Source organism: Gymnoscopelus microlampas (genome assembly GCF_963454915.1).
Source record: "Gymnoscopelus microlampas genome assembly, chromosome: 24".
In the NCBI taxonomy this organism is placed as follows: domain Eukaryota; kingdom Metazoa; phylum Chordata; class Actinopteri; order Myctophiformes; family Myctophidae; genus Gymnoscopelus; species Gymnoscopelus microlampas.
Window position 1 is genome coordinate 32,818,818 of NC_139961.1, and position 24,672 is coordinate 32,843,489.

The 24,672-nt window shown below is 40.6% G+C and overlaps 3 protein-coding genes across 3 annotated transcripts; all 3 read left to right on the plus strand.

The window, feature by feature from the left end:
- The first annotated feature begins 586 nt into the window (after nt 1–586).
- On the plus strand, nt 587–7,486 carry wbp4 (WW domain binding protein 4). Its single transcript, XM_084051096.1, has 10 exons — nt 587–723; nt 884–956; nt 1,067–1,129; nt 2,118–2,241; nt 2,684–2,899; nt 3,711–3,781; nt 4,677–4,752; nt 5,039–5,208; nt 5,839–6,098; nt 6,915–7,486. Coding segments are annotated over exons 1-10 (1,260 nt in total). The 5' UTR covers nt 587–721; the 3' UTR covers nt 7,120–7,486.
- A 1,082-nt stretch (nt 7,487–8,568) lies between these two features.
- mtrf1 (mitochondrial translational release factor 1) lies at nt 8,569–15,042 on the plus strand. Its single transcript, XM_084051117.1, has 10 exons — nt 8,569–9,019; nt 10,068–10,294; nt 10,824–10,915; nt 11,002–11,083; nt 11,692–11,799; nt 12,013–12,185; nt 12,459–12,576; nt 12,896–13,032; nt 13,128–13,226; nt 13,499–15,042. The coding sequence occupies exons 1-10, from the start codon at nt 8,853–8,855 to the stop codon at nt 13,598–13,600; spliced, it is 1,305 nt and encodes a 434-aa protein (XP_083907243.1). The 5' UTR covers nt 8,569–8,852; the 3' UTR covers nt 13,601–15,042.
- A 1,135-nt stretch (nt 15,043–16,177) lies between these two features.
- On the plus strand, nt 16,178–22,770 carry rtraf (RNA transcription, translation and transport factor). The gene is made up of 8 exons (XM_084051178.1): nt 16,178–16,343; nt 17,724–17,848; nt 19,132–19,231; nt 19,811–19,894; nt 20,595–20,683; nt 21,031–21,099; nt 21,456–21,504; nt 21,941–22,770. Exons 1-8 carry the CDS (start codon nt 16,283–16,285, stop codon nt 22,093–22,095), a joined length of 732 nt encoding a protein of 243 aa, XP_083907304.1. The 5' UTR covers nt 16,178–16,282; the 3' UTR covers nt 22,096–22,770.
- The last annotated feature ends 1,902 nt before the right edge of the window (nt 22,771–24,672 follow it).

A 24,672-nucleotide genomic window follows, 5' to 3' on the forward strand; every position in this document is an offset into this window, starting at 1 on the left:
GTAATAACATAGCTATATGGCGCTTGATATGCAAACTAATAATTGTTTCTTTTTGTTTAGTTTCTTTTAGGTACGAATGTTTTGTTTTTGTTAGTTTTTGTATGACTGGCTGTTGTTCCGTTGCCGGCCAGTGTTGCCATGTCTGATTAAAAGCGACTTTGGGCTTGTTTTTCTGTAAAGTCGCTTGTCGTAAGTATTGGTGGTTGTGGTTTTGTGGGCTTGTTTCTAAAGTGTAGTTGCTTATTTAGGCTTTGCTTCCAAATGTTTAAATATTTGTTTAAACCAGTGGTTCTCACATATTTTCATAAATGTTTTGTGCTAAAAGGAGCTTTACGTTGTTAGAATGTTTAAAACATATACAAATTCCACATTTTATTGCAAGAGTTTTTGAAAATAGCTACAAGCTCACGAGCTTGTAGATCGGCTATTTTCACGAGCTTGTAGATCGGCTATTTTCAAATAGCCAATTTAAAGTTTTAAAGTGCTCATGTGGCCTAAAGTTGCTTTTTTGGGCTTGTTTTCATATACGCGGTTCCTTATTTCTCTCACAAAACCTGGCAAGTTGTGGCAACACTGATTGCGTCATCAGGAAGGGACGGTGTTGATGTTCCTGAAATGTGCACATCACCGACGCTGGTCGTTTCCATTTAGTTTAGTATTTGTCGTTTCCATTTAGTTTAGTATTTTTGTATCAATCAATCTTTACAAACAAGATCTTAACATGTAAGTACACATCATGGGAACGTTCAGTATAAATCACATTAGCCCAGGATTCAGCCCTGTAAAAGAAACCACCATTCAAACCCTGTGGAACCAGCATAACGCTAGCAATAAATGCTATGTTAATTAATGATTGCATTTCATTCTCATTTGCGCCTTTCAGGGCCGATGTGTGGAAATCACAGCCAAAGAAGTTTTGCCAATACTGCAAGTGCTGGATAGCAGACAACAAGCCTGTGGGTATAGCTATAGCTCAACAAATACAAATAAATCAATGAATCATTTCTACAAATGAAGCTGTTTATTGTGATGCGTCTTAATTGTACCATCTTCATTTTCTCTGCAGAGTGTTGAGTTTCACGAAAGAGGGAAGAATCACAAGGAGAATGTTGCTGCTAAAATCTCAGAGGTAGGCTATGTTTAATGTGGGGCTTTATGATTCAAATCTGTTGTTGAATTTGAGCTGACATGACACACAATGTTATTAATTTCAATAGTAAATAAATATAGTTTGACCTATGAATGATGCATGTTTTTTTTCTCTAACATTGTTCAGTTTAGTTCCCACTTTAAATTCAAATTGACCTGTATTGGAATTAAAATTCAGTACAGTTGGTTTGGGTTGGACTGGATCAAAAATTGACAATCCAGAATTGGTTCCATCACATTTGGAACTTTTTGCGGAACCGTAACTTTTTATTTTAAACTTTACTTACTTATGCCTATCGCTCCTTTTCGTGGAGCATAGGCCGTTGACTACAGTCCTCTGTATTCAACGTTTCTGTAGCGTATGTGTTTTTTTTACGGTTTGGGGTTGCTGGCCCCAAGCCCAACCTTCCCCCATTTCTGGGTTCCGGATTGTTTGGGGTTGGTTTGTTAGTCCCCTTCCCTAACCTTTTGTCTTCCAGGTAACAGATTACAGTCTCATACCACGTGAGACCAGACAGGTTTCGGGTCGTGTACAAGCTGTCCCGGCACGTCAAGCCCGACCAACCCCTGCTACTGTGTAATGAAAGCCTATGCAGGCATTTCATTACCAGCAGCACGAGACAGTTTTTATTTTAAAGGATCACCATAACCCTGAGAGTCCATTTGGTTCCATTTGTACACCAAAATGGACACTCTCAGAGTTACAGACCATGTCCATGACCGTGTTCATTTGTAACCCCCTCAAATAACCCAGAGGATCAATGTACCTCACTTTGAGAGCCACTTCAATACTATGTATGCAATACTGTATGTATGATTGCGTTTGTGTTTATCAGAAATTATAATGAAGGATACAAATGTAATAGATATATTTAAAATATATAGGGATTGTTAAAGGGAACAGTTGTGTCTTCTGGTTGGTTTGTTGCTAACACCTGTCAATCACCTTCCCTTCTGTCTTTGTGCAGATTAAAAAGAAGAGTATGGACAAGGCAAAGCAGGACGAAAAAAATTCCAAAGAGTTTGCCGCGATGGAGGAGGCAGCGATGAAGGCATACGAAGAAGACCTGAAGAGGATGCAGATGGAGTCCGGTGAGGGAGCTGTCTCATTGTGGTTCTATCGTGGTCAGACCGCACATGTCTGTAACTCTGAGAGTGTACAAGTGGAACCAAATAGTTAACTCAACACAGAGTTTTTGTTGCAGTGTAAATTGGGGTCCCAGAGATTAAAAAAAAAATCTTATAAAATGTGAGTCTGTCAGTGGCCTAATGCATATCAAACTGGGGGTCCTTGAAATGAAAAGGGTTGATTATCTCTGTCTTATTTATTGAAAATTGTTTGGTTTGTCTGAACACCTTCAAATGGGAACACGGTCGGTGTTCCTCAACCGTTGGCGTCTGAAAATGGTTCACGGAAAAAGCACAACTAAATTGTAAAAATTTGATAGAAAATATTAAATCATGAAAAACAACAACTGCGATGCATCAGGAGGACATTTATGTTTAAACACAGTGCTGTTGTTTTGACCGTTAGGAGTGGAAGTCCCCGCAACAACGACCCCGCCTCCGTCTCAGCCTCCGACTGACTCTGAGCCCAAGTCTCAGCCTAAGTCTCAACATCAGCCTCAGCCTCATCGACGAGAAAAGAAGGGAAAGCGAGCCCAACAAGATCGGTCTGGAGAATCCAGAATGTGGGTGGAGGGGAAGTCAGACGAGGGGCACACATATTACTACAACACACTAAATGGAGGTAAGTTCAGTCAGGAACACTCAAGTGAAAGATTTAACCATATTGCAACAAATGGAATACAGTTAAACTTGGCGTTAAAGGCTCCGCTCTTGGCGATATTCCCTGAATTTTGTCCAAGCAGCATGCTAAGCAAAATCAGGGAATGTTAAGCAAAAACCCCCATAGGGATACAATATCAAACAATAAGCAATACATTGACATATTAGCTTGAATTTGCAGATATAATATCACAAGTATTTGAGCCTATGCCAGACTCTGTTCAAAAGGTAGAGGCTGGGGTGGAGGAGGCAGCAAGACAAGCAGAGACCTAGTGAATGCAAAGCCGTATTTAAAGGAACCTCTTTGTTAAGGCGTGAGCTCTGATTGCAGTATGAATGTGTGACGTAATGACCAGCAGAGCTGTGAATGGGGAATAAGAGGCTAGGCTGTGCACATCAACTGACTGACAGCCGATAACAGCTGAGGCGTGCAAGACTTCCGTGTCCTGCATGAACTAACGCTATGCTTCATTTCATGAGGGACATCAAGTCTTCAGAAATGTCAAAAATAGCATATCTTGCGTTACGTTGCAATGTGTTCGTGAGCTTGTAGATATTTTTGACATTTCTATTTTTGAAAAACTCTAGTCAAATCTTAAGTTTTTCAAATTCATTAGAATCGATTAGGCATCGGAGTGAAAAACTTGCATCGGTCGGCGTCTAAGCATAACACTGTGGTTCTACCCCCACAGTGAATGTATCTGTGACATGAGCACACAACACTGGTTCTACTGTACTGAATGTGTCTCTCTCTACATGTACTACTTTGACAGAGTCTCAATGGGTGAAGCCAGAGGGCTTCCAAGAAGAGAGCTCAGACTCCACTCAGCCCGGGCAGAGTGAGGTACGATCTACGAAACTATTCTTTAGGTTAGCTATCAACTGACACAGCATTGAGTGTCTAGAGCTATTCTATAGAAAGATCTTTTTATACTTTGTGGTGTGTTGAGCTTATAGATGAATCATGGTGTAGATTTGCGTTAGGGGTGCAACAGTTATTCAAACTAATTGATTTAATCGATTATAATAAAATAAATGTTCAGAAAATAGCAAATCTACAAGTTCACAATGCGTCTGAGCTTGTAGATCGTCTATTTTTAGTGTGACCCCGTTGTATAATGAGCCCTAGTATAAAACAGGGCTTAGGTGGTTATTCAGACTAATTACTTTAGTCAGAAAAAGAATCTATTGGAATTTGTTTATTTGAAAAAAATCTAAAACCTATATTAAAAAACATGCTTCTTAAGGGCACGCTCCCACCGAAACATGGTCGGCTGGCGTTTAACGCAGGTTGTGCCACAGTTTTTTGCAGCCAGCGGATTCTAAAAAACGGGAGTGACGCGCCTGTCACTCACTTTCAGGACCCTCCCCGTAGCCCGCACCGCCTGCTGCCTTGAGCACCATGGTGCTTCCTGAGTCTTGGGACGGTCCGCCTTCGACTCACCCGATTGGACAGAGGGGGAAAATCAGCTCCTGCGTCCAGCAGTTTTCTGCTTCAAATGGACAAGTCGTGTAGAGCGGATAAACGCAAGGTCTGCGCGACAGGCGGAAAGATCCGCTCTTGCGTGAATCCACGCATTTACATTGACAAAGCATTGGCAGATTCTGCCCCAGAGGTAAAATAAAAGTGCGGTGGGAGCGCGCCCTGAGTATTCAATTCATCGAAAACGTAATCAATGGAATCATCACTAAGAAAATAATCAATAGTTGCAGCTCTAATTCGCAGTGTGTCTGTGTAGAACTCCTCAGGCGGTGCGTGGAAGGAAGCAGTCAGTCCTGATGGGCATACTTACTATTACAACACAGAGACTGGAGGTAAGTTGCAATGATTATTGATTAAGAATTATTATAGAAGCTACCGTGTTTTTATAGACCTTTTTATAAGAAAAGATAACTTTATTGTTATGGTTTCTATTTTTTGATTGTCATTATTAGATTGTGATTATAAGATTATGTACTAACATTGTTGAGAATTGTAAATAATGTCTGCCCCTCTTTTGGGATTGGTTGATTCCAAATTGTATTATTACAAAGTAAGCATTATTTAAAAAACGTGTATATCTTAACATCTTATTTTTCACTTGCCCTATGCCTCTCCCAGAATCGAGTTGGGAACGTCCAGCAGATTTCTCCTCCGCGGACGCATCTGGGCCTGGTCCAGAGGACCAGCCAGAGCCCCCCGGGACCTCCAGCACGGCCCCTGTACCCAAGGAGGCTGAAGGCAACGGACAAGACAATCAACAGCCCAAAGTCCCCAAGATCAGCTTCAGGGTGAGAAGACACAATCTATATAATTTAATTACATTATTACATTATTACATTATTACATTAAATGTAATTAAACCAAGTGCGGACCAAGCTCCGCACCATGGGCGACCGGGCTTTCTGCTCGACTGATCCACGTCTGTGGAATGCCCTCCCTGACCACTTGAGAGCACCACAGTCTACTGACGCTTTAACATTTTTACTAAAAAACTACGTTTTTAACAAATCGTTTTTAGGTTTTTAATGTATTTTTTATGCGTAGATGGGTCTTTCATTGTTTTGGCCATTGCTGTGTTTTGCCATTGTTTTAAATCCTGTAGCGCTTTGAGATTTGTGAAAATGTCAAATGCTTTTTACAAATTAAAAATGTATTATTATTATGAATCCTAACCCTGTGTTAATACTTTACAGTCAGGATTCCTTGATTATGGTCAAGGAACAACATGATTTTTTCCATCCTTGGAAACTAGAACCCCAAAAGTGGGTTGTGAGATGTTCTTTCAGGGTTGTGGACACAAGCAAATTAAATCTTAAATGGAGGAAAATATTTGATTTACTTACTGGTCCATAGATTAATACAACTATCAATGTTGATCAAATGATGATACTGACCACAATCCTACTTGCTTTCGTCAGAAAAGGAAAGCAGACACGGAGTCCACCGAAAAAGAGGAAGACAAATCTGGCAGCGACAACGAGAAAGAGGACGATGTTGTGGAGAACGAACCGGAAGAGGCCCCAAATGCTACGCCTGTACCTGAGAAAGAGGAGGAGGAGAGGAAGGCAAAGGAGGAGGTAGCACATGCCAAGAAGGAGGAGGGAGCACGTGCCAAGAAGCAGAGGAAGACCAACCCATACGGTGCCTGGGAACAGATTCAGGAAGAGGAGGATCCATAGTAAGTTAGGCCACTGTTTCCCAAACAGTGGGTTGTTTTTTCGTTTCCTACATAAAAAAATAAATACATTATTTCAAAAGATTTAAGAAAGTTGAAACAAAAAAAAGGCATAACTTTTCATCAATTAAAAACAATTCCAACATTTTTCAAAAGTATTTCATAAATAAAACTAGAAAACGTGCTCCTCGGAGCACAAGTCTCCGCCAGGTCAGGTAGGTTATTATGGTTATTATTACGCTATAATAGGCCAATGTGAAAAGGGTTCCATTTCTTCTTAGGCTTTTCACAGCAATCGGACACTGCATTCAGGATTTTGTTCCAAAAATGTGGTTTGCTAAATTAGACCTGCTGGTGACGCTATAACAGGCCAATGTGAAAAGGGGGGCATTTCTTCCTCGGCCTAGTGGGAATTTGCGTACAAAATTTCACGGAAATCGCACACTGTGTATATGATTTGAGGAATTTTGATTTGAGGAACAGGCTGATCTGAAAAATGTGGGGCAGAGGTTCTGCTGTGGCATCCAGGGAGTGTGTGTGCGCAGTTTCACAGCGACCGGGCAAACGGTGGCGGAGATTAGCTGCTCGCAGACAGAAGGAAGGACGGACGGACAGGGGGCAAAACATACTCTCATCATGCATTTCGGCCTGTCGGAGACAAAAATGATTTTCAAAAATGCGCTCTAACTCTATTGGAGGTCAAGGTTAAAGGCGAAGCTAGGGGGAGATGGACCTTTTGGTTTTCTTTTGTTATTTGAAACAACAAGAACATTTTAAAATGTTTTGAATTAAAACCTGAGATGTTCTTCTCTTTTCCAGTGACAATGTGGACCTGCAGTTGCCCCAGGTGGAGGGAATTGCAGCCGGCGTTCTGGACGATCTGCCCCCGGAGCCTAAGCCCAAGTTCAAGGAGCGCACCGTCATGTCCCTGGGAGAGGAAGGAGGCCCTGCGTCCTTCAAGAAGACCAAGACACTCAACGGCAAATCCAGAAGCCTCAGACAGAGGGGCAATGAAGACGACTGACCGCCTAAAACAATACCCTGCAGACTCCACTCAAACTTCAACCACAGACACTCATACCTAACTCACAGCTGTACAGTAAAGCCCGAGTTATACGTGGTTGTGCACGGGTCACGCATCGAAAATAACTGATCTACAAGCTAGATTGGGCATTTTCGATGCACGACACCTGCGCGTAACTAAGTAATAATCAGGACTAAGATGACGATTTTTTTCCAGAGATTTTATTTTTTATTTGTATGTATGAAATAGAATGACGACGTGAAACCTGTGCAGCGTAATGACGTTGCTTTAGTTATTGTTTGTTTCTTTTACAACATGCTGTACATAACAGTACTGAAGATTTTGATATTAAATGTTTTAGTCTCCACAGTGGTCTCAAGTGAATATTTTCAGTACTCACGAAAACGTTTGTGAAGCATTCTCTTCTACGTCATCAGTCTCTTGAGTGGATAAATGCATAGCCAAAAGCTACTGTATGAAAGGCCCTCTTATTTTGTTTTCTGTGATGTTGATTTCTTTCATCTGTGTAAGTTATGTGAAGATATCAAGGCATTTTTACAGAGGTGTTATAATACCAATATTATATTTGTAATATAAAGGACTATGACAAAGATGAGCATTGAACAAGTAATTGTTGTTTTCATCACATGCCTTGTGGCCTGTTTAGTAAGTGTTGGTAAAAAAAAAAAGAAGTTAATATGTAAGTACAATGAATGTAAAGAAAGAAATTCAAACATTGTCCAATCACATTTTTTAATAAAGGTAGCATTTCAGTGAAACTGCACAAGTAATGGATAAAACACTCTCCAAATAAAACATTTATTTTGAATAGTATCTACTAGTATTACAATGATTACCTACCTAATAGTACACATACTAATATGATTACCTACCTAATAGTACACCTACTAATAGAATAAATTAACTTTTTGTCTTGAGAAGGGCATGTGCTACCATATACTACGTAGAGTAGACAATTAAAAAAGTAATACTATACTATGCTGTAAAAAATTGAAATATGTTTTTCTTTTACTCCATTGTATGTTTTTATGACTTTTATTTTATATATTTATATATTTTTTTACAATACACAGATTAAATCTGCTCCCATGTATGTTACAGCAGGTTCTCAAACGTTTTAGCTCGAGACCCAAAAGAGAAATTAAGACGTTTGCCCGGGACCTAAATGAGTGAAAATAGCAGATCTACACGCTAACACGTCAGGATGCCACACGTTGTGAGCTTGTAGATCGGCTATTTTCACTACTTCTTAAATACACACGCACGCACGTACACACACACTGTGACACACACATAGAAATACAATTCCCAGAGTTCACGGAATACTACGTTTCTGCATACGTCACTTCCTGGTTGACACCCACCAGAGTGCATGTGATGCACCGATAATGGTGACCTATTTAATTTCGCAAAGCTACAATTTTTTAAACCCTACGCATAACAACAGGAATTTGATTCACAATTTCACCACACCAGCGTCAGAATATGTGACTGACTAAAATTCTCTAACAATGTAATTGTTCTTCTTTTAATACCAAACATTAGCCTATTACACAACGTGAAGCACAAGATTCAATGGGCCACCAAGGTCGGTACAACGCATACCAGAAACCGGTGTATTTACTATTTGACATTGTTTATGTCCAGTGGTGCTGTTTCGGGATTTTTAGCATCAGTCTGTATAAAAAGTAATCAAATTATTATTATTATAAATGCTGTCTCATCGCTGGAGTCGAGCGTGTGTTCTCTGCAACAGTTTCATTCAATGTAACAGAGGGTCAAAGGAATGGAGGAAGATCACTGGTGCTCGATGTGTTCCACAGATGCAGCATGTGAAGGCAGTGTCAAGGCGCAGCATGCACAGCGCCAGTGCTGTAGAGTAAGTATATTTACTCAAATATTGTTGTACTTCAGGTATTTTTTTTTACTTTACTGCAGTATTTCCAATTTTCAATACTTTTACTCCACTACATCTCAGAGGCAAATAATATACTTTTACTCCACTACAATTATTTGAAAAAACGAGATACTTTTTATTGTATTTTTATTTACCCATAGCCCCTACGGAACCTCTCCCTCCGCTATGTAGCTCCGAGATGAGGTCCCTCTTTAGTTTCTGCCGTATGAGGTTGGCATTGTCGCACATTTTCCACTTTACATGTTTCTTACCCCTTTCTGCACATCGTATCAAAAAAGTAAAGCATATCCGCCACTCTCTCAGATGTTTTACGTTTTAGCTGGCAATAAAATCTATCCAACGAGTTGAAGAAAGTATTTAATTTGCCTCGGTTTTCATCCGGTTCCATAATATTTTGCATTAGAAGATGCAATTCAACATTTGACCAGTAGGGGAATCAGTACTGTTATCTCCACGGGCGCAACTCTTGCGCAATGTCTTAAAAACATGGAACCGGATGAAAACTAAAACTAATAAACTAAAACTAATAAATGAAATACTTTCTTCAACTCGTTGGATAGATTTTATTGCCAGCTAAAACTTAAAACATCTGAGAGAGTGGCGGAAATGCTTTACTTTTTGGATACGATGTGCAGAAAGGGGTAAGAAACATGTAAAGTGGAAAATGTGAGACAATGCCGACCGCATACGGCAGAAACTAAAGAGGGACCTCATCTCGGAGCTACATAGCGGAGGGAGAGGTTCCGTAGGGGCTAGCATACCCACTGCAGCCCTATATACATTTTGGACATTTGAAAATAGCAGATCTTCAAGCTCACAGAACTTTGTATACATTTCATACATTGTTTTGGTACTTTAAGTACATTTTGATACCTATAGTACATACTTTTATACTTTCAAGTAAATTTTGAATTACTGGATTTTACTTGTAACAGAGTATTTCTACATTGCAGTAATGATACTGTTACTTAAGTAAAAAAGAATGTGTACTTTTTCCACCACTGCATAGCTCGTTGGGGGATACCATGTACAACAGTGAGTCTGTCCAGAGATATCTACTGCAGATCATGACAGAACATGGAGATGTCAACAAAAGATTACAGCATGCAGATCTCAGCGACCCGGAGAGAAAGGACTTGAATAAGAGACAAGTAGAGTTGTTGCCAATAGCCATTGTGTTTCAAAATATCCAGCATGCCTTGAAGGACCTTGAAGAGCTTCTATCCCTCTTGCAAGGTAAGCAGAAATGTTGGGTAGCCTGACTATGCAATACATAATCAGGGGGAAATTATTTGATTGGATTGATGTTCGATTAATTGAGTACACAGGACCCCAATGGAAACAAGCCATAGTGCTTTCTTGGGTTTATCCTTTTAGCATCCTTTTGTATGAAACTGTACCTCTGTGCTTTTGCAAACTGTTAATGAAGTATTCAATCAATCAATGAAAGATGGATGAACTTGAACTCCAAACCAAAGTAATCCAAAAGTATTCAGATTATTTTATTTTGTAACCCTCTACGGATTTTGTCAGTAATTAAAAAAAATAATATGTCATTTGTATTACTGAATACATCTCAAAGTTATCTCACCCAACCTCTCCTGTATATAAGAATTCAGTAGATACCAAATAAACTTGTCTGCCTAGCAGTTCAGCCAAGCAGACAAGCTGTTATTTTGTTATTTCGTGCCTCACCGGTCCCCCTAATCGCAACATTGCTTTTATGTGTAATGGTAATCTAAATACATTTCTATGGCGAATGAAGGTACCAGGGAAGAAGAGGACAAGCAAATGGAGCAGCTGTTGAAAGAGGAACAGGTCCAGATCTCCCATAGACTCTCAGAGCTGAAAAAACATGTAAGACAGGAGACTGCATGCATCTTGAGTGACTCACCATGCTTTGACTGTGAATAATATGAACATGGAGTGTTTCTGTCCCCTAGTTGATCAGATCTCTGGTACCCAGCGACCCACTTGACTCCAGTAATGTTCTTATGGAGGTGGTTTCTGGACGTACAACAGGAGGCAAGTACCCACTGATTACCTGATTTACACGTAGGGTGTTTATGACCATAATCATTGTGTTGTGTTTGCCTCAACAGAGATGCGCTTTCATTTGAAACCCTAGCTGAGGCAGACAAGTAAATGGTGCATTTATATAGCGCCTTTATCCAAAGCGCTTTACAATGTGCATTACACATCCATTCACTCACACTACAACAATGACGGTGGATTGGAGGCAACCATGCCAGGCACCAACCTGCTCATCGGGGGGAGTTAGGGGTTAAGTGTCTTGCTCAAGCTCATGTCAACAGGAGCCAGGTATCAAACCGGGAACTTACAAGTGTCATGTCCCTTATCAACAACTTCAGGCATAGCGCGTTGTGAAAATAAAATGTTCATGAAGTTTGAGTAAAATAGATTGGCCTGTTATGGAGATCTAGGGAAACGTTTTGGTTTGGGAGGTAACCGACAGGTAACCTAACCCTAGAGCATTTTAATTCTTTAATCCAATTAGTTGTGAGGAATTTGAGTGTGTTTTGTGTGTAGTGTTTAAAGCCCTGTGCAAACAGTATGTCCCCATCAAGTACGTTAGTTTATCTTCTTCACCCTGATGTGTGTGTACTGTTCAGGTGACATCTGTCAGCAGTTTACCAGGGAGATGTTTGACATGTACCAGGGCTACGCCAGCTACAAGAACTGGGACTTTGAAGTATTCAATTACACAAATGCAGAATACGGTGAGGTCTGGTCCCGGGAGAAAGCTTTCTAGATGTGAGGAAGCCTTGTGAAGATAACTCCATCCTAAGCACCTTCCAATACCTCGAAATGCACACATTAAATCGTGTATGCATCATGTGATTCATTGAATCGTGTGTATGAGTCTCGAGACACATTTAATTAAATCATGTGTATGTGGTTTCTGGGATGGCGTCTTTCCTTTTGTCCCGCAGGGGGCTTGCACCACGCAGCCGTGCGTATAGCAGGGGACAACGTGTACGGGTGTCTGAAGATGGAGGGGGGAACGCACAGGGTGCAGTGCATCCCCGAGGTGGGCCTGTCTTCCAGGATGCAGAGGATCCACACCGGAACCATGACCGTTATCGTCCTGCCTCAGCCCAACGAGGTGTGCACAGTCAGTCAGTCCAGCTCTCATCAGCTTCAGTTTTTTCTTGTGCCTAAGTGAATTGAAAGTCTCTTGCAATGCAATCACAATGTGGTTGATTGCTGCAATTAGTGAATCATGAGAGACTACCTTTCTGTTGTTGCTGGAAACAGGGTTTGGGAGACATCTGTCAAAGATGCAAAAAAACAACTCTGTCCTACAAATGAAGTTGTTTCTGTGGCCCTCTTTTTTTAGACTGACTTAATGAATTAAAAATCCCCTCTGTGTTTGCAGATTGGTGTCAGCATTGATCCCAAAGACCTGCGCATTGACACTTTCAGGTCACAAGGTGCCGGCGGGCAGAGTGTAAATACAACAGACAGCGCTGTACGCATTGTCCATCTTCCCACAGGTAAAAATGCATCCTGAAACAGGTCGATTTTCTCTGTACATGTTACTGAGGTGGTGAGTCACAATCATTTGAATTTTAATTGCAATCTCCATCTTTCACTAAGTCCAGTTAGTATTATGGAAGACCTTTTGAGCATCAGAGCCTGACTCTGATACTTATACAATACATACATCTGTATTTGTGTGTGTAATCGGTGTATTAAGTTACTTGTTGATTGGTTGTCTGGATGGCTAGGTCTACTACCTGCGTGTTTTAAATGGTTTTAATTGAGTCTCTTTTAAGTTTCTCTGTGTGAGAACACTGTGTTATATCGTTACAGGTACTGCGGTGGAATGTCAGCAGACACGCTCCCAGCTCCAGAACCGAGATAAGGCCATGCGCATGCTGAGGGCCCGCCTCTACCAGAGCATGATGGGTAAAGAAAATGAGCAGAGGCATACGGCACGGAAACAACAGGTGACCCTAAACCTCCACTTCTCATTCCTACTTCCTAGAACAAGGTGTGTCTGAAAACTATCACTTCATACTAAATATGATTACTGCAACTCTAGGTGGGTACACGTTCCCAGTCAGACAGGATTCGTTCCTACAATTTCAGCCAAGACCGCGTCACGGACCACAGGACAGGATACATGACCAGAGACATAAAGGTACAAAGACTGGGAGTGTATTATTGTTTCAGCATAATACCAAAAATATTGTAGACGCTACATTACACAGCATTACATTTGTCACATCCTTATGTCATAAATGAATCAACAGGTTAATCAATGGGGCTTCAATTTAATAACACTGTAAATTGTATTAATCCTGCGAGGGAAATTCAGTATCAGTGTCACCCAATCATTAGTGCATGCACTTGGAAAGGGGATCTGATTGTTTTGAATACCTGTGTGTCTGTCTGCTCTCATCTGTGTTGTAGGAGTTCATGAGAGGTGGTGAGGCCCTCGACGAACTGATCTCCGATCTCCTGGAGCATGGAGAGAGAGAGGCTCTTCTGGAGCTGGTGGAGAGCAGCAGTTGAAGCAACCTGTCAGGGTCTGGTGGCTGGCCAGTCATTAGACTGAGACTAGAGAAGAACCTGCTGGTCAACCATGACTGTCCGGCGGCATTGACTCTGAACCCAGGACATGTGTTTTCTGTGTGTCAAGACACAGCTCACAGTCTGGGACTACAAGCATGTCACTCCAAGATGGCAGCATCACCTTAGCACCATAGCTCAGCACTACCGCTGCGCCATCAAGTGGTGATGTAAAAAAAATACGCACAGCTGCTGTTATAGACGGGTTTCCGAGCGACGTCATCACAGAGCAGAATGCGCAATCTGCGCATGCCTGAGGGAAAGGCGCGGCAGTGAGCGCACTGGCCAATACAAACTAATAGGCGAGTGTGCTCCGGTGCGTAATTTCCAAACGCACCCATAGGCTTACCCCCTCCTCTGCGCGGTCATATCCTCTCAATGTTTACAAACATGAAACCCGTCTATATGAAAGGCATGTGTCATTACCTCCCCTCAGTGTTTGGAGTGGGTAAAACAACATGGAATGGTAGGCCAATGGAAGTTTGCGAGTGCAACAAAAAGCAATAGGTCACCAATATCAGTGTAACATGAGCACAGCTTTGTTTGTATTGATGTGCTAAAAGTGTGATTTTGAAATCTGTTTCACCATACAAGTGAATGGAATCACTATTTCTGGCTGCTCCACCACAGAGCACAGAACCTGAAGATGACAATATTTAAACTTTAATTTAAAACATGTGCAATTTCATGATTAGCCTGGTAAACCCTCCCTCCGGAAATCTAATTTCCATTTGATTTCAGGAAGGAGTCTGGCATGATTGCTCATTCTGCAATATTGGCTGTGGGCTGGAGTTGGGCGGGAGTAATACCGTTGACTGACAACCCCTTCAACCAATGATCGTTTTTCCCCTTCAGCCAATCAGCAGTTCATTTTAACGAGCTCCAGACTATGTGACGCAACGGGACTTTTGGGACGGCCATGCCGAAAATAAGTTGCCTTATTGGGATACATGAGTGTCACTCCCCGCCCCTGCCGGTTCTCTAAATGTATATTTTTAAATAGGCTCTGTCATGATTAATTGACCACATATATGAAGTTAAACAACTAAATTCTATCCAAACGATGTGTTAATAGTAAATTCCGTGCCTCAAAAAAGAAGTTTGAGACCGTTTTAAGAACGAAACTAAGAAGTGACGGCACTCGGACAACAACAATGGCTGCCGTTCGTCTTTTGTCGGCGGCTCTCAGGCTGCACTCGGCTTCATTCGGGCTCACTCGAACTCGCCACCTGATTGGCCAACGTAAGCTGTCAATCACAGAACGATGAGCGACGACGCTGATAGGCGCGGTTAGGTCCTGATTTCGCTGGAAACTCCCCAATATTGCAGAATGGGCGTTCATGCCAGACTCCTTCCTGAAATCAAATGGAAATGAGATTTCCGGAGGGAGGGTTTACCAGGCTATTTCATGATGCCTTTTTGTGCGCAAAAAGAGCAAACTAAAGACCATTAAAAACTTTTATTTGGAACCTGAAGAAGCCAGATTTTGCTTTGTATTTTACTTTATATAATTAATCAAGTATAGATCTTTAAACAATGTTTAATTAATGTAGGTAAGTTGCATATTTCCAGGTATAAGAACTAGTGTTCGTTCACATTCTAGAGCAGTGGTTTTTAGTGGGGTCCGAGGACCCCCAGTGGTCCTTGAGGGGGTTCCAGCCAGGGTGTCCCCAGAAAAATTACTTATTATAGCATTATTTTATTTTTTGCAACTTTAACCCAACAAACTTTTTTTTTTTTTTTTATTAAAAAAAAACATTGAACAAATGTGACACACACAAATTTTGTATGGGGAGCCCCTGCCTCAAAATCTTTTCAGATGGGGATCCGCAGCCAAATACATATATATATATTTGACACTTGACTTGATATATATTTGACTTGACATGAAAAGGTTTGAGTACATATCTATGCTGGATGGCAAACAGACAATCTACAGGTCAATCTTGACAGACTGTATCAACTGCTTATGTATGGCATCTTAAAACAATTACCTGGATACCTACCGAATCTAGCAATTAGCCAATCACAGCGGGGGCGTCCCTCCAGGCTGTGGAAGCGTCCCTCTAGGCTGTGGGATGCCGACGCACATAGCCCTCGTGTGCGCAGGTGCAGTGCAAGTCCATTGCAGCGTTGCCATGTCGGCTTATTATAAGCGACTTTGGGCTTCCTTTTCTGTAAAGTTGCTTGTAAATATTGGTGGTTGCAGTTTTTTGGGCTTGTTTCTAACGTGTACTTGCTTATTTTGGCTTGCTTCCAATTTTTTTTAATTACTTTTTAAACCAGTGGTTCTCAAATATTTTCATAAATGTTTTGTGCCCAGGGGAGCATTTGTGTTGTTTATGTTTCAAAAATATTCCAAATATTCCACATTTTATTTCAAGAGTTAAAAAAAACAAAAAGCAGTAGCCGAGGCATAGGTTTAATTGAAAGTGCTCATGTCATGTGGCTTCTTTTAGTTGCTTCTTTTGTGCTCGTTTTCCTAGACGCGATTGCTTGTTTCTCTCACAGAACCTGGCAACGCTGGCTGCAGGCTGAGAGCAGAGAGCAGCACAACAGAGTCTCTAGTAGTAACAGCCACGTCCCTGTTTAGAGACACTAACCTATCATTCTCATTCATAAAGAATGTTCCGGAGGAAACTCACTGCCCTGGACTATCACAACCCGGTGGGATTTGACTGCACAGGTATACGTTCTTCTGAAGAGCTTTTCAATGAGGCAGCAGCTAGCTAGCGTGCTAATCAGTGGTGTAAGAGTAACTAAGTACATTTACTCAAGTACCATACGCAAGTACAATTTTGAGGTACTTTTACTTTACTAGAGTATTTCCAAATTTCAATACTTTATACTTCTTCTCCACTACATCTCAGAGGCAAATATTATACTTTTACTCCACTACAATTTGAAAACGAGTTACTTTTTATTACTGTTACAAAACATACAGTAAACACTTCAGCCCTATTTACATTTCGGCCATTTCAAAATAGCAAATCTACAAGCTCACAATGCGTCGCGATGCGACTTGTAGATCGGCTATTTTGAAAAGATTTTGAGAACTTGTGAAATGGGATATTCTGCATTATGTGTACTTTCTACTTTTGGCACTTTAAGCACATTTTGAAACCAATATTTGATACTTTTACTCAAGTAAATGTTGAATTTTGGACTTGTACTTGTAACAGAGTATTTCCTATACTGCAGTATTGATACTTTTACTTAAGTAAAAAAAATGTGAGTACTTTTTCCACCACTGGTGCTAATGCTAACGAGGCTGTTCCATCTGTGCAGCCAGAGAGTCTATATGCTTATATATGTATCCACATAAATTATGCACACTGCAAAGTCAAAGTATAATATCATTCCTGTTGTATTATCTTAAACAAACGTTTGATCAAATGAATGGTTTGAAACCTGTGGAAATGTCTGTCAGCTGTCACACAGCAGCCTGTCTGGGCTCGTGTGCAGTGGTCGAAAAAGTACTCAATTTCTTTTACTTAAGTAAAAGTATCAATACTGCAATGTAGAAACACTCTAGTCTGTTACAAGTAAAAGTCAAGTGATCAAAATGTACTTGAGTAAAAGTACAAAAGTGTTGGTATCAACAAAATGTAATTGAAGTACCAAAAGTAGAAAGTACTCATTATGCAGAATGTCCTGTTTCACAAGTTATCATAATGTCTAAAATGGATAACAATCTTTTGAAAGTAGCAGATCGTTGTGAGCTTGTAGATTGGCTATTTTCAAATGGCCAACGTTTAAATGGCAAGTGGAAGTGGTTAATCTATGTTTTGTAATACAAATCTAAATCTACAAAGTAACTTAAGTTTTCAAATAATTGTAGTGGAGTAAAAGTGCAATATCTGCCTCTGAGATGTAGTGGAGTAAATGTATTGAAAATTGAAAATACTCCAGTAAAGTAAAGATACCTAAAGTATGTACTTAGTTACTTTACACCACTGCTCGTGTGTGTGTGTATGTGTATATAGTATATATATATTACGAATGCATTCTGAGGTTTTGTACTGTGTCTTCTCTGTCTAATGAGTACATTTGTTCTGATGTCCAGATGAGACAGAGTTTAGGAACTGCATTGTGTGGCTGGAAGACCAAAAGATTCGTCACTATAAGATCGAGGACAGGGGGAATCTCAGGAACATTCCCTGTTCAGAATGGCCTGCTGCCTACCAGAAGGTGAGACCCCCGTTCAGCACAATGAATCATGTTTGGAAGGAGAAGGTGCGTACAGCGAGGAGGATCATGGACAACCACTCACACCCCCGGACCCTCCACATGGAGATTGTGGGGAGTTTTAACCCAGTGAGACCGGGGACTCATCTTGTGTCATTTTAGATTTGAGCCACATATTGGAACAACATATTTTGATGGGATCGGCGGCCAAAAACATGAAAAGTTGTGAGAACCACTGATATAATATATATATTTTTTTTCAAAACAATGTTAGGATTTAGAAGACATTTGTAAAGATTTGTACAAACTTTCATGATGTTTCAAAAATAGCAGATCTACAAGCTCATAGTGTGGCACTCGGTGCCGCACTATGAGCTTGTAGATCTGCTATTTTTGAATAGCCAAAGAAACCTAAAAATGACACACAGATGCGTTCCCGGTCTCACTGGGTTAACAGGAGGGGAAATGATAGATTCATTCTCCCCAAGGCAAGGGACACACCTTTTTTTTTGTATTTAGGATGGCGGCCATACCAAATACAAAACAGGTATTCCATACGCTACGGCTTGGTTTCAGATAAGGTTCTCCAGAACCTAATTCGGGCCTGGCTCTGGAGGTGGTACTAACCCAAACTTCTAATGACGTACCTCTCCATTCAGGGGTGGTTCTGGTTATTTATTTTGGATACATAAACAAAAGAAAACATCACAGAACTTCACAGCTCCTCTTCCGCTGCTGATCAGGAACGATCAGGAGCCCGATGTTGCTGAATGTTTGCCCGTGGCATGCCCTGAAGAGATATGCGATGGCAGGGGTCTTCAACAGGGGGTCCGGGACCCCTAGGGGGCCTCAGAGTTACTACAGGGGGTCCGCCAAATCTTTGTGTGATATGATTTTTTATTTTACCTTAACCACTTGAACCCCAGCATCCCTTTTCTGAGGAGAACTTTAGCCAAAAATAGCAGATCTACAAGCTCACAACGCCGCGTTGTGGGCTTGTTGATCGGCTATTTTTGGAAAAGAGGTATAGGTGTAGAGGGAAAAAAGAGCAGACCAAGTAAACAAAAAAAGTATAATCTGAAACACAATTTTATACAATATAGACGGGGTCCCTGCTTCATCTCTCTCTCAGCTTGGGGGTCCTTGGCCTGAAAACGTTGAAGACCCCTGTGCTAGGGTTCATGTGGTTAAAGTGGTTCATAAGCACCTAACTGAGAGGGAACTGGAGTGAGTTGAAGGACAGTTCCAGGGCTTATATTTGAATTCCTTTCTTCCTGGCTCTTTAGTACCTGCAGGACTTGAACTGTCCATTCAGCGCTCAAGAGAGACAAGAGGCCATTGATTGGCTGCTGGGACTGGCTGTGCGCTACGAGTATGGAGACAATGGTAAGAACTGTTCTGTTGACTCACTGTGATCATACAAGCAACTTGCTATTGATTACGACAGATGATTGATTCTCAAACTGTGTAATTTCAACGACCCCCATAACTCTGAGGGTGTACAAATGGAGCCATTTGTACACTTGTCAGGGTCCATTTGGAACCCCCTCCATCCTTGTATTCCACTTTGAGAACCACTGGATAAGGAATTAACTCTTTGCTGATGTTTTTCGTGGACAATAAAAATGGTATTATTTCATTAAAATGAAAGTGACATATTTTATTTATCCTTTGTGGAGACACTACACATGTGTTGCATGTCTGCATACTTGAATGATGCAATATTAAGGATTGCCACTAGAGGTCACTATTATAAAACAATGATATCTCACTGGTGCCAGCTAACAAGTCTTTCCACTCACCTTCAGGAAGACCATTTCTTTAAGTGTAAGGGTCATTGTTTTATTATGTAAAAAAATATAATTAACACTAGAATGTTGTTATATTTGGAGTGTAGTGTGTGGGTTTACAAATTTCCTTTGTCTGTTGTTTATTTTGTGTGTGTCTGTCTGTGTCACTGTCCAGTGGAGAAGTACAAGAACTGCCAGCCGCTGTCCACGTCCGACAAGAACGGTGATAAACCCGCCGATCCCCTCGTCAACCTGGACAGTAAGCTGCTGCGTTGATCTTTTCACACCGCCATTTCGCTCTCCAACCGCTCGCTAACAAACCTAGACCTAAACCTAAAAAAAGAGGGGGGGTAGAATCGTCTTCCGGTGGTGTGTTCCGGTTGGCGTCGTTTTTGGTTCCCCACATAATGTCAGTCAATTGGTTTAGTGTCGCTAGTCACACTACGAGTTGGACATACCAAACGATTATCATACCAAAAGAAACGCAACGATTATACCAAACTAAACAATTTTTAAACTGGGGGAATCATTTTGGAGGTTGTGGGTTCTGGCCGTCTAATGACCTAAAGTTATTTCCGCTCCAGAGCGGATCACAAAATGGTATTGATCCCAGGCTAATTAGAAAATAGCCGATCGGACAAGCTCACCACACTTGTAGATCTGTTGTTTTTTTTTATTTTTTTGACAAATTGACAATGTTGACAATTCTTCTCTAATGGGGATCCCTTATGGGGATCCCAAGTATTTTCAAACAGGGGTCCGTGACAATCATGAAAATGGTGTGTGTGTGTGTGTGTGTGTGTGTGTGTGTGTGTGTGTGTGTGTGTGTGTGTGTGTGTGTGTGTGTGTGTGTGTGTGTGTGTGTGTGTGTGTGTGTGTGTGTGTGTGTGTGTGTGTGTGTGTGTGTGTGTGTGTGTGTGTGTGTGTGTGTGTGTGTGCGCGTGTGTGTGTGTTTTCAGGTAATAATCCAGATTTCAAGGCTGGAGTGATGGCTCTGGCAAACATCCTGAAGATACAAAGACATGATGACTACCTGGTCATGCTCAAGGTCAGTGTTTGTTTATCACTGTCTGTTCACTGGTATATTTTCGGATATGTTGGTATTGTTCACTGTTTGTTCTGAGTGAACATTTATTTGATGTAGTTGATTATTTTTAAAGTTTAAAAAATATATATTTTATTGTATAAAACACAATTAAAAGTATGCCCTCAGAATATTTTGTGTGTGTGCAGTATGTGTCGAACAGCCCTGCTTTCGTCTTATTTTGTGTTGATTTCAGTGCCCTTTTCAAAATGTATTTACTCTTCTTTATAGTCTTATGGTGTTTAATATGGGGCTTCCTCAGTGTTCTGTTTTGTGTGTCATGTTGTGATCTGTGTGTCTTACTCTTGCAGGCCATTCGTATTCTGATCCAGGAGAGACTGAGTCCAGAGGCCATCTCTAAAGCCAGCCAGACTAAAGAGGTACAGAGCTGGACGCGATGTTCTTCTCATTTGTGATCTAATCTAATATGTGATCTAATAATTGATCTAATCTAATCTCTTTCAACCTGACGTCCCTGGTTATTCTGCTTATACCGATCTCGCTCTTGTACTTTATAAGAGTGTCTGCTAAATGCCTAAATTGTAAATTCGGCCTATTTTGGGCATGGCGTTATAGGGGAAAATGTGTGCTGTGAGCTGTCTATTTTGGCTATTTGTTATACGACAAAGTATGTAGGGCTTAAGTGTCTAATCTCTTGTCCTCTGCTCTCTCATCTCTCCTTTTGTCTCCCTTCCTCTATTCCTCCCCTCATTCTTTCTGTCCTCTCCTCTCAAAGGGTCTTCCAGTTGCCTTGGACAAGCACGTCTTGGGTTTTGACACTGGAGGTCAGTGCACATTTCATCAAGTGAATGCTGGCAACCTGTGGAAGTAGCGTGTGTGTGTGTGTGTGTGTGTGTGTCTGTGTCTGTGTTATGGTTAGTATAACACTATGTTCACTATTATTGTTTTTAAACTTTCTGGAAAACCATTGGATTTTGGAACAATAATAATAATGATGAATAAAATCACATTCAGTGTTTTGGTATTCAATTAAAATCACAGCTTTTTAATTCATTGATGATTGATCGACAAGCTGAATCAACTATCAATTAATGAATTAATCGATCACTTGCATGCCTAACTCGTTCTTAACTTTCTTAACTTTCACATGACCAGGAAGATCTTTACTTTGAATCACGTACTGGGGTTGAGTACTTTGTCCACCACTGCAAATAAGTATGACTAGTAAACACTATCCTTTCCCGCTCACCACCCCTTCAGATGCGACGCTGAACGAGGCGGCTCAGATCCTGCGTCTGCTGCACATCGAGGAGTTGCGTGATCTTCAGACCAAGATCAACGAGGCCATAGTGGCTGTTCAGGCCATCATTGCAGACCCCAAGACAGACCACCGGCTGGGCAAGGTTGGCAGATGAGAGGAGGAGGAGGAGGAGGAGGATGAAGTTCAAAGAAGAAACATGTTTTGTTTTGATTTGAAGATAGTGATGGAAAAATGGCTCTCCTTTTGATTTCCTAAGTTTTTTTTTGTTTATTTTATGTTCCAAAGTGCACAAGCTTCGGTGGAGTTTAAAATGGGAAATGGATGCTAAACTACAACTGCTGCTTCCGAGTCCCCGGACAAGTCAAGCTCTGTAGTAAGAGGGGAGAGATGAAGGAAGGAACGGTTAAGATGCTATATAGGACTTTACAAAAACCTAGTTGCTATACTGTCAAATGTTTGACACAACAAAATGTCTTAGTAATCTAAAGTCACAACTCTTATTTTTTCTACATCAAACTGAAAAATGTACTTTCCTGTAAATATTTCTTCAAAATCTAGAGCCAATGGTCAGACCTTAATTTGGATATGATCCAATACGGAGAGATGCACGTCTTCATTCAATAAGAGATGTATAGAGCAACACTGACTCTTACAATATCTCAATACGTAATGCGTTAGAAGCTTTTATGAAATACATTTTTCTTTTTAAGGGAGACATTTTCAGAACTGAATTTTTATTTTAACTTAAAGGTGTTTTCTTTTGTTCAGAATTCAGTTGGACAGTGGACATGCCATGGAATGTATGTTGAAATATACATCAATCATCAAACACTACCTGTCTGCGTCTTCTTGTGTGGTGTGCATTTTATGTTACTTAGCAAAGAAAAATAATATCCATTTCATTCCCCTGTGACACAGCACCATGAGGAAATATGGTTTGTTCTCTGTGGGCTGTTAATTTCTGGACAAGTGAGGTAAATTGGTTTTGCCTGCATTCAAACAGATGTAATTTGACATGGGACGTGCTTACAGTGGCTGGGGACTCCCCAGGTCGTCATAGCCAACGATGCAACTATTTGCATTTTCTGAAAGCCTAGATGTTTAGTGATATTTATGTGATGAAACCCACACCACGGCCAATATTTGTTTTCTCTGAAAATCCTGTGTGATTGTGTGTCTTGAAATGCTTGTGGATAGGTTGAGGCTGCTTTGGGTATGTGGAATGTCACTTGTATCTCTGGGGGGAGAAAGAGCATGAGCTTATGCGGGAGGTGGATCACTACCAGTTGGATCTGGTGGAGGTGTTAAATCAACAGCATTCAGATAACTGCTGTTAAAATGTAATTCTGAGAACCCCAAGGAGCTCCAATCTCTTGTAGGCTGCTGAAGAGGAGCTAACTGCGCATGTACTGTAAAATGAGAGTGAATGGATACAGATTCCTGTGCCCAGGCAGTAAATAGGTGACTTCTCAGTAACTTTAGACACTCCTAATCATTTCTAATTTGATTCTATCGCAGATTCTACATCTTATTCACAAGGAATAGAGTTCAGAAATAAATATTTGGTGGAATAACCCACCAAGTTTTTCTTTTAAATGTTTATATAATTCCATGTGTACCAAAGCCTGTTTTTGTTATGTTTTGTTTCGAGTAGTGTGGTGGTGTTTACCTGCAGAAACACTGCTGTATGTTGGTGTTTGTATTGTTTGTTTTGGTAGATGGGGATGTTTGTGGGGCTACCAAAACAAATCGTGGCTGATAACTGCTGGTATAGAGGGAAATTATGGATTAAAGAAAATCTATAGGCTATATTGTTTTATGTAAACACACAGGGTAACGTTACAACATCAAATCAATCTTCTCAACCAGAAATATTCATGTCCAGTTGTCATGTTTCTTGTCTTGTAAACAATTAACATTGAGTTTGAACATGTTTTTGTGTATTTATTATAATTCTATTTATGTATTTAAGATTTATTTATTTACTGACAAAAACCTGTTTCCGCCCGGTCTCGAACCGGGGACCTTTCGCGTGTTAGGCGAACGTGATAACCACTACACTACGGAAACTGAAGTGCTCCGTTTTGGTAGACAACCACTTTAAAATCCTAACTCGTAACTCATAACATTCTATTAGAGGTCTTCAACAGGGGGTCCGCGGAGGTACTGCAGGGGGTTCACGAAATTGTTGTTTGATTAAAAAAAAAAAAAAAAACGTTTTAAAAACTTTTTGTTAATTTTTTTTTCAAAAATGTCAATATGTCTTTAAACATAACATGACATATTTTAATAGCTTAGTATTGAATGCACAATAACATGGTATATGTTTATACATATTTTGTAGAGAAAGAAAAGGTCTTTTGCACACCTACTGGGACAACCTGTGGGTAGGAGCAGGCTCCAGGCAACCATTTGTTCATGTTTAATTGTTTATACATAAATACGATATATGTCAATATGTGGTTATATTATATGTGTTAAGATACAGGACTTGCACACAGAAGGTTCTGAGTTCAAGACCAGCAAAGACATCTTCCAGTTTTTACCTCGGACTTTAACCTTTATCTAATCTTTCAATGAAGACCACGCAAGTGAACAGAATGTGTAAGAACCTCTGCGGTGAAATGGTTTAGATGCAGGGCTTGCAACCAGAAGATTCTGAGTTCAAGTTCCACCAGGACATCTTTCCAACTTTTACCCGGACTTGTGCACCTTTATCTAAACTTTTAGT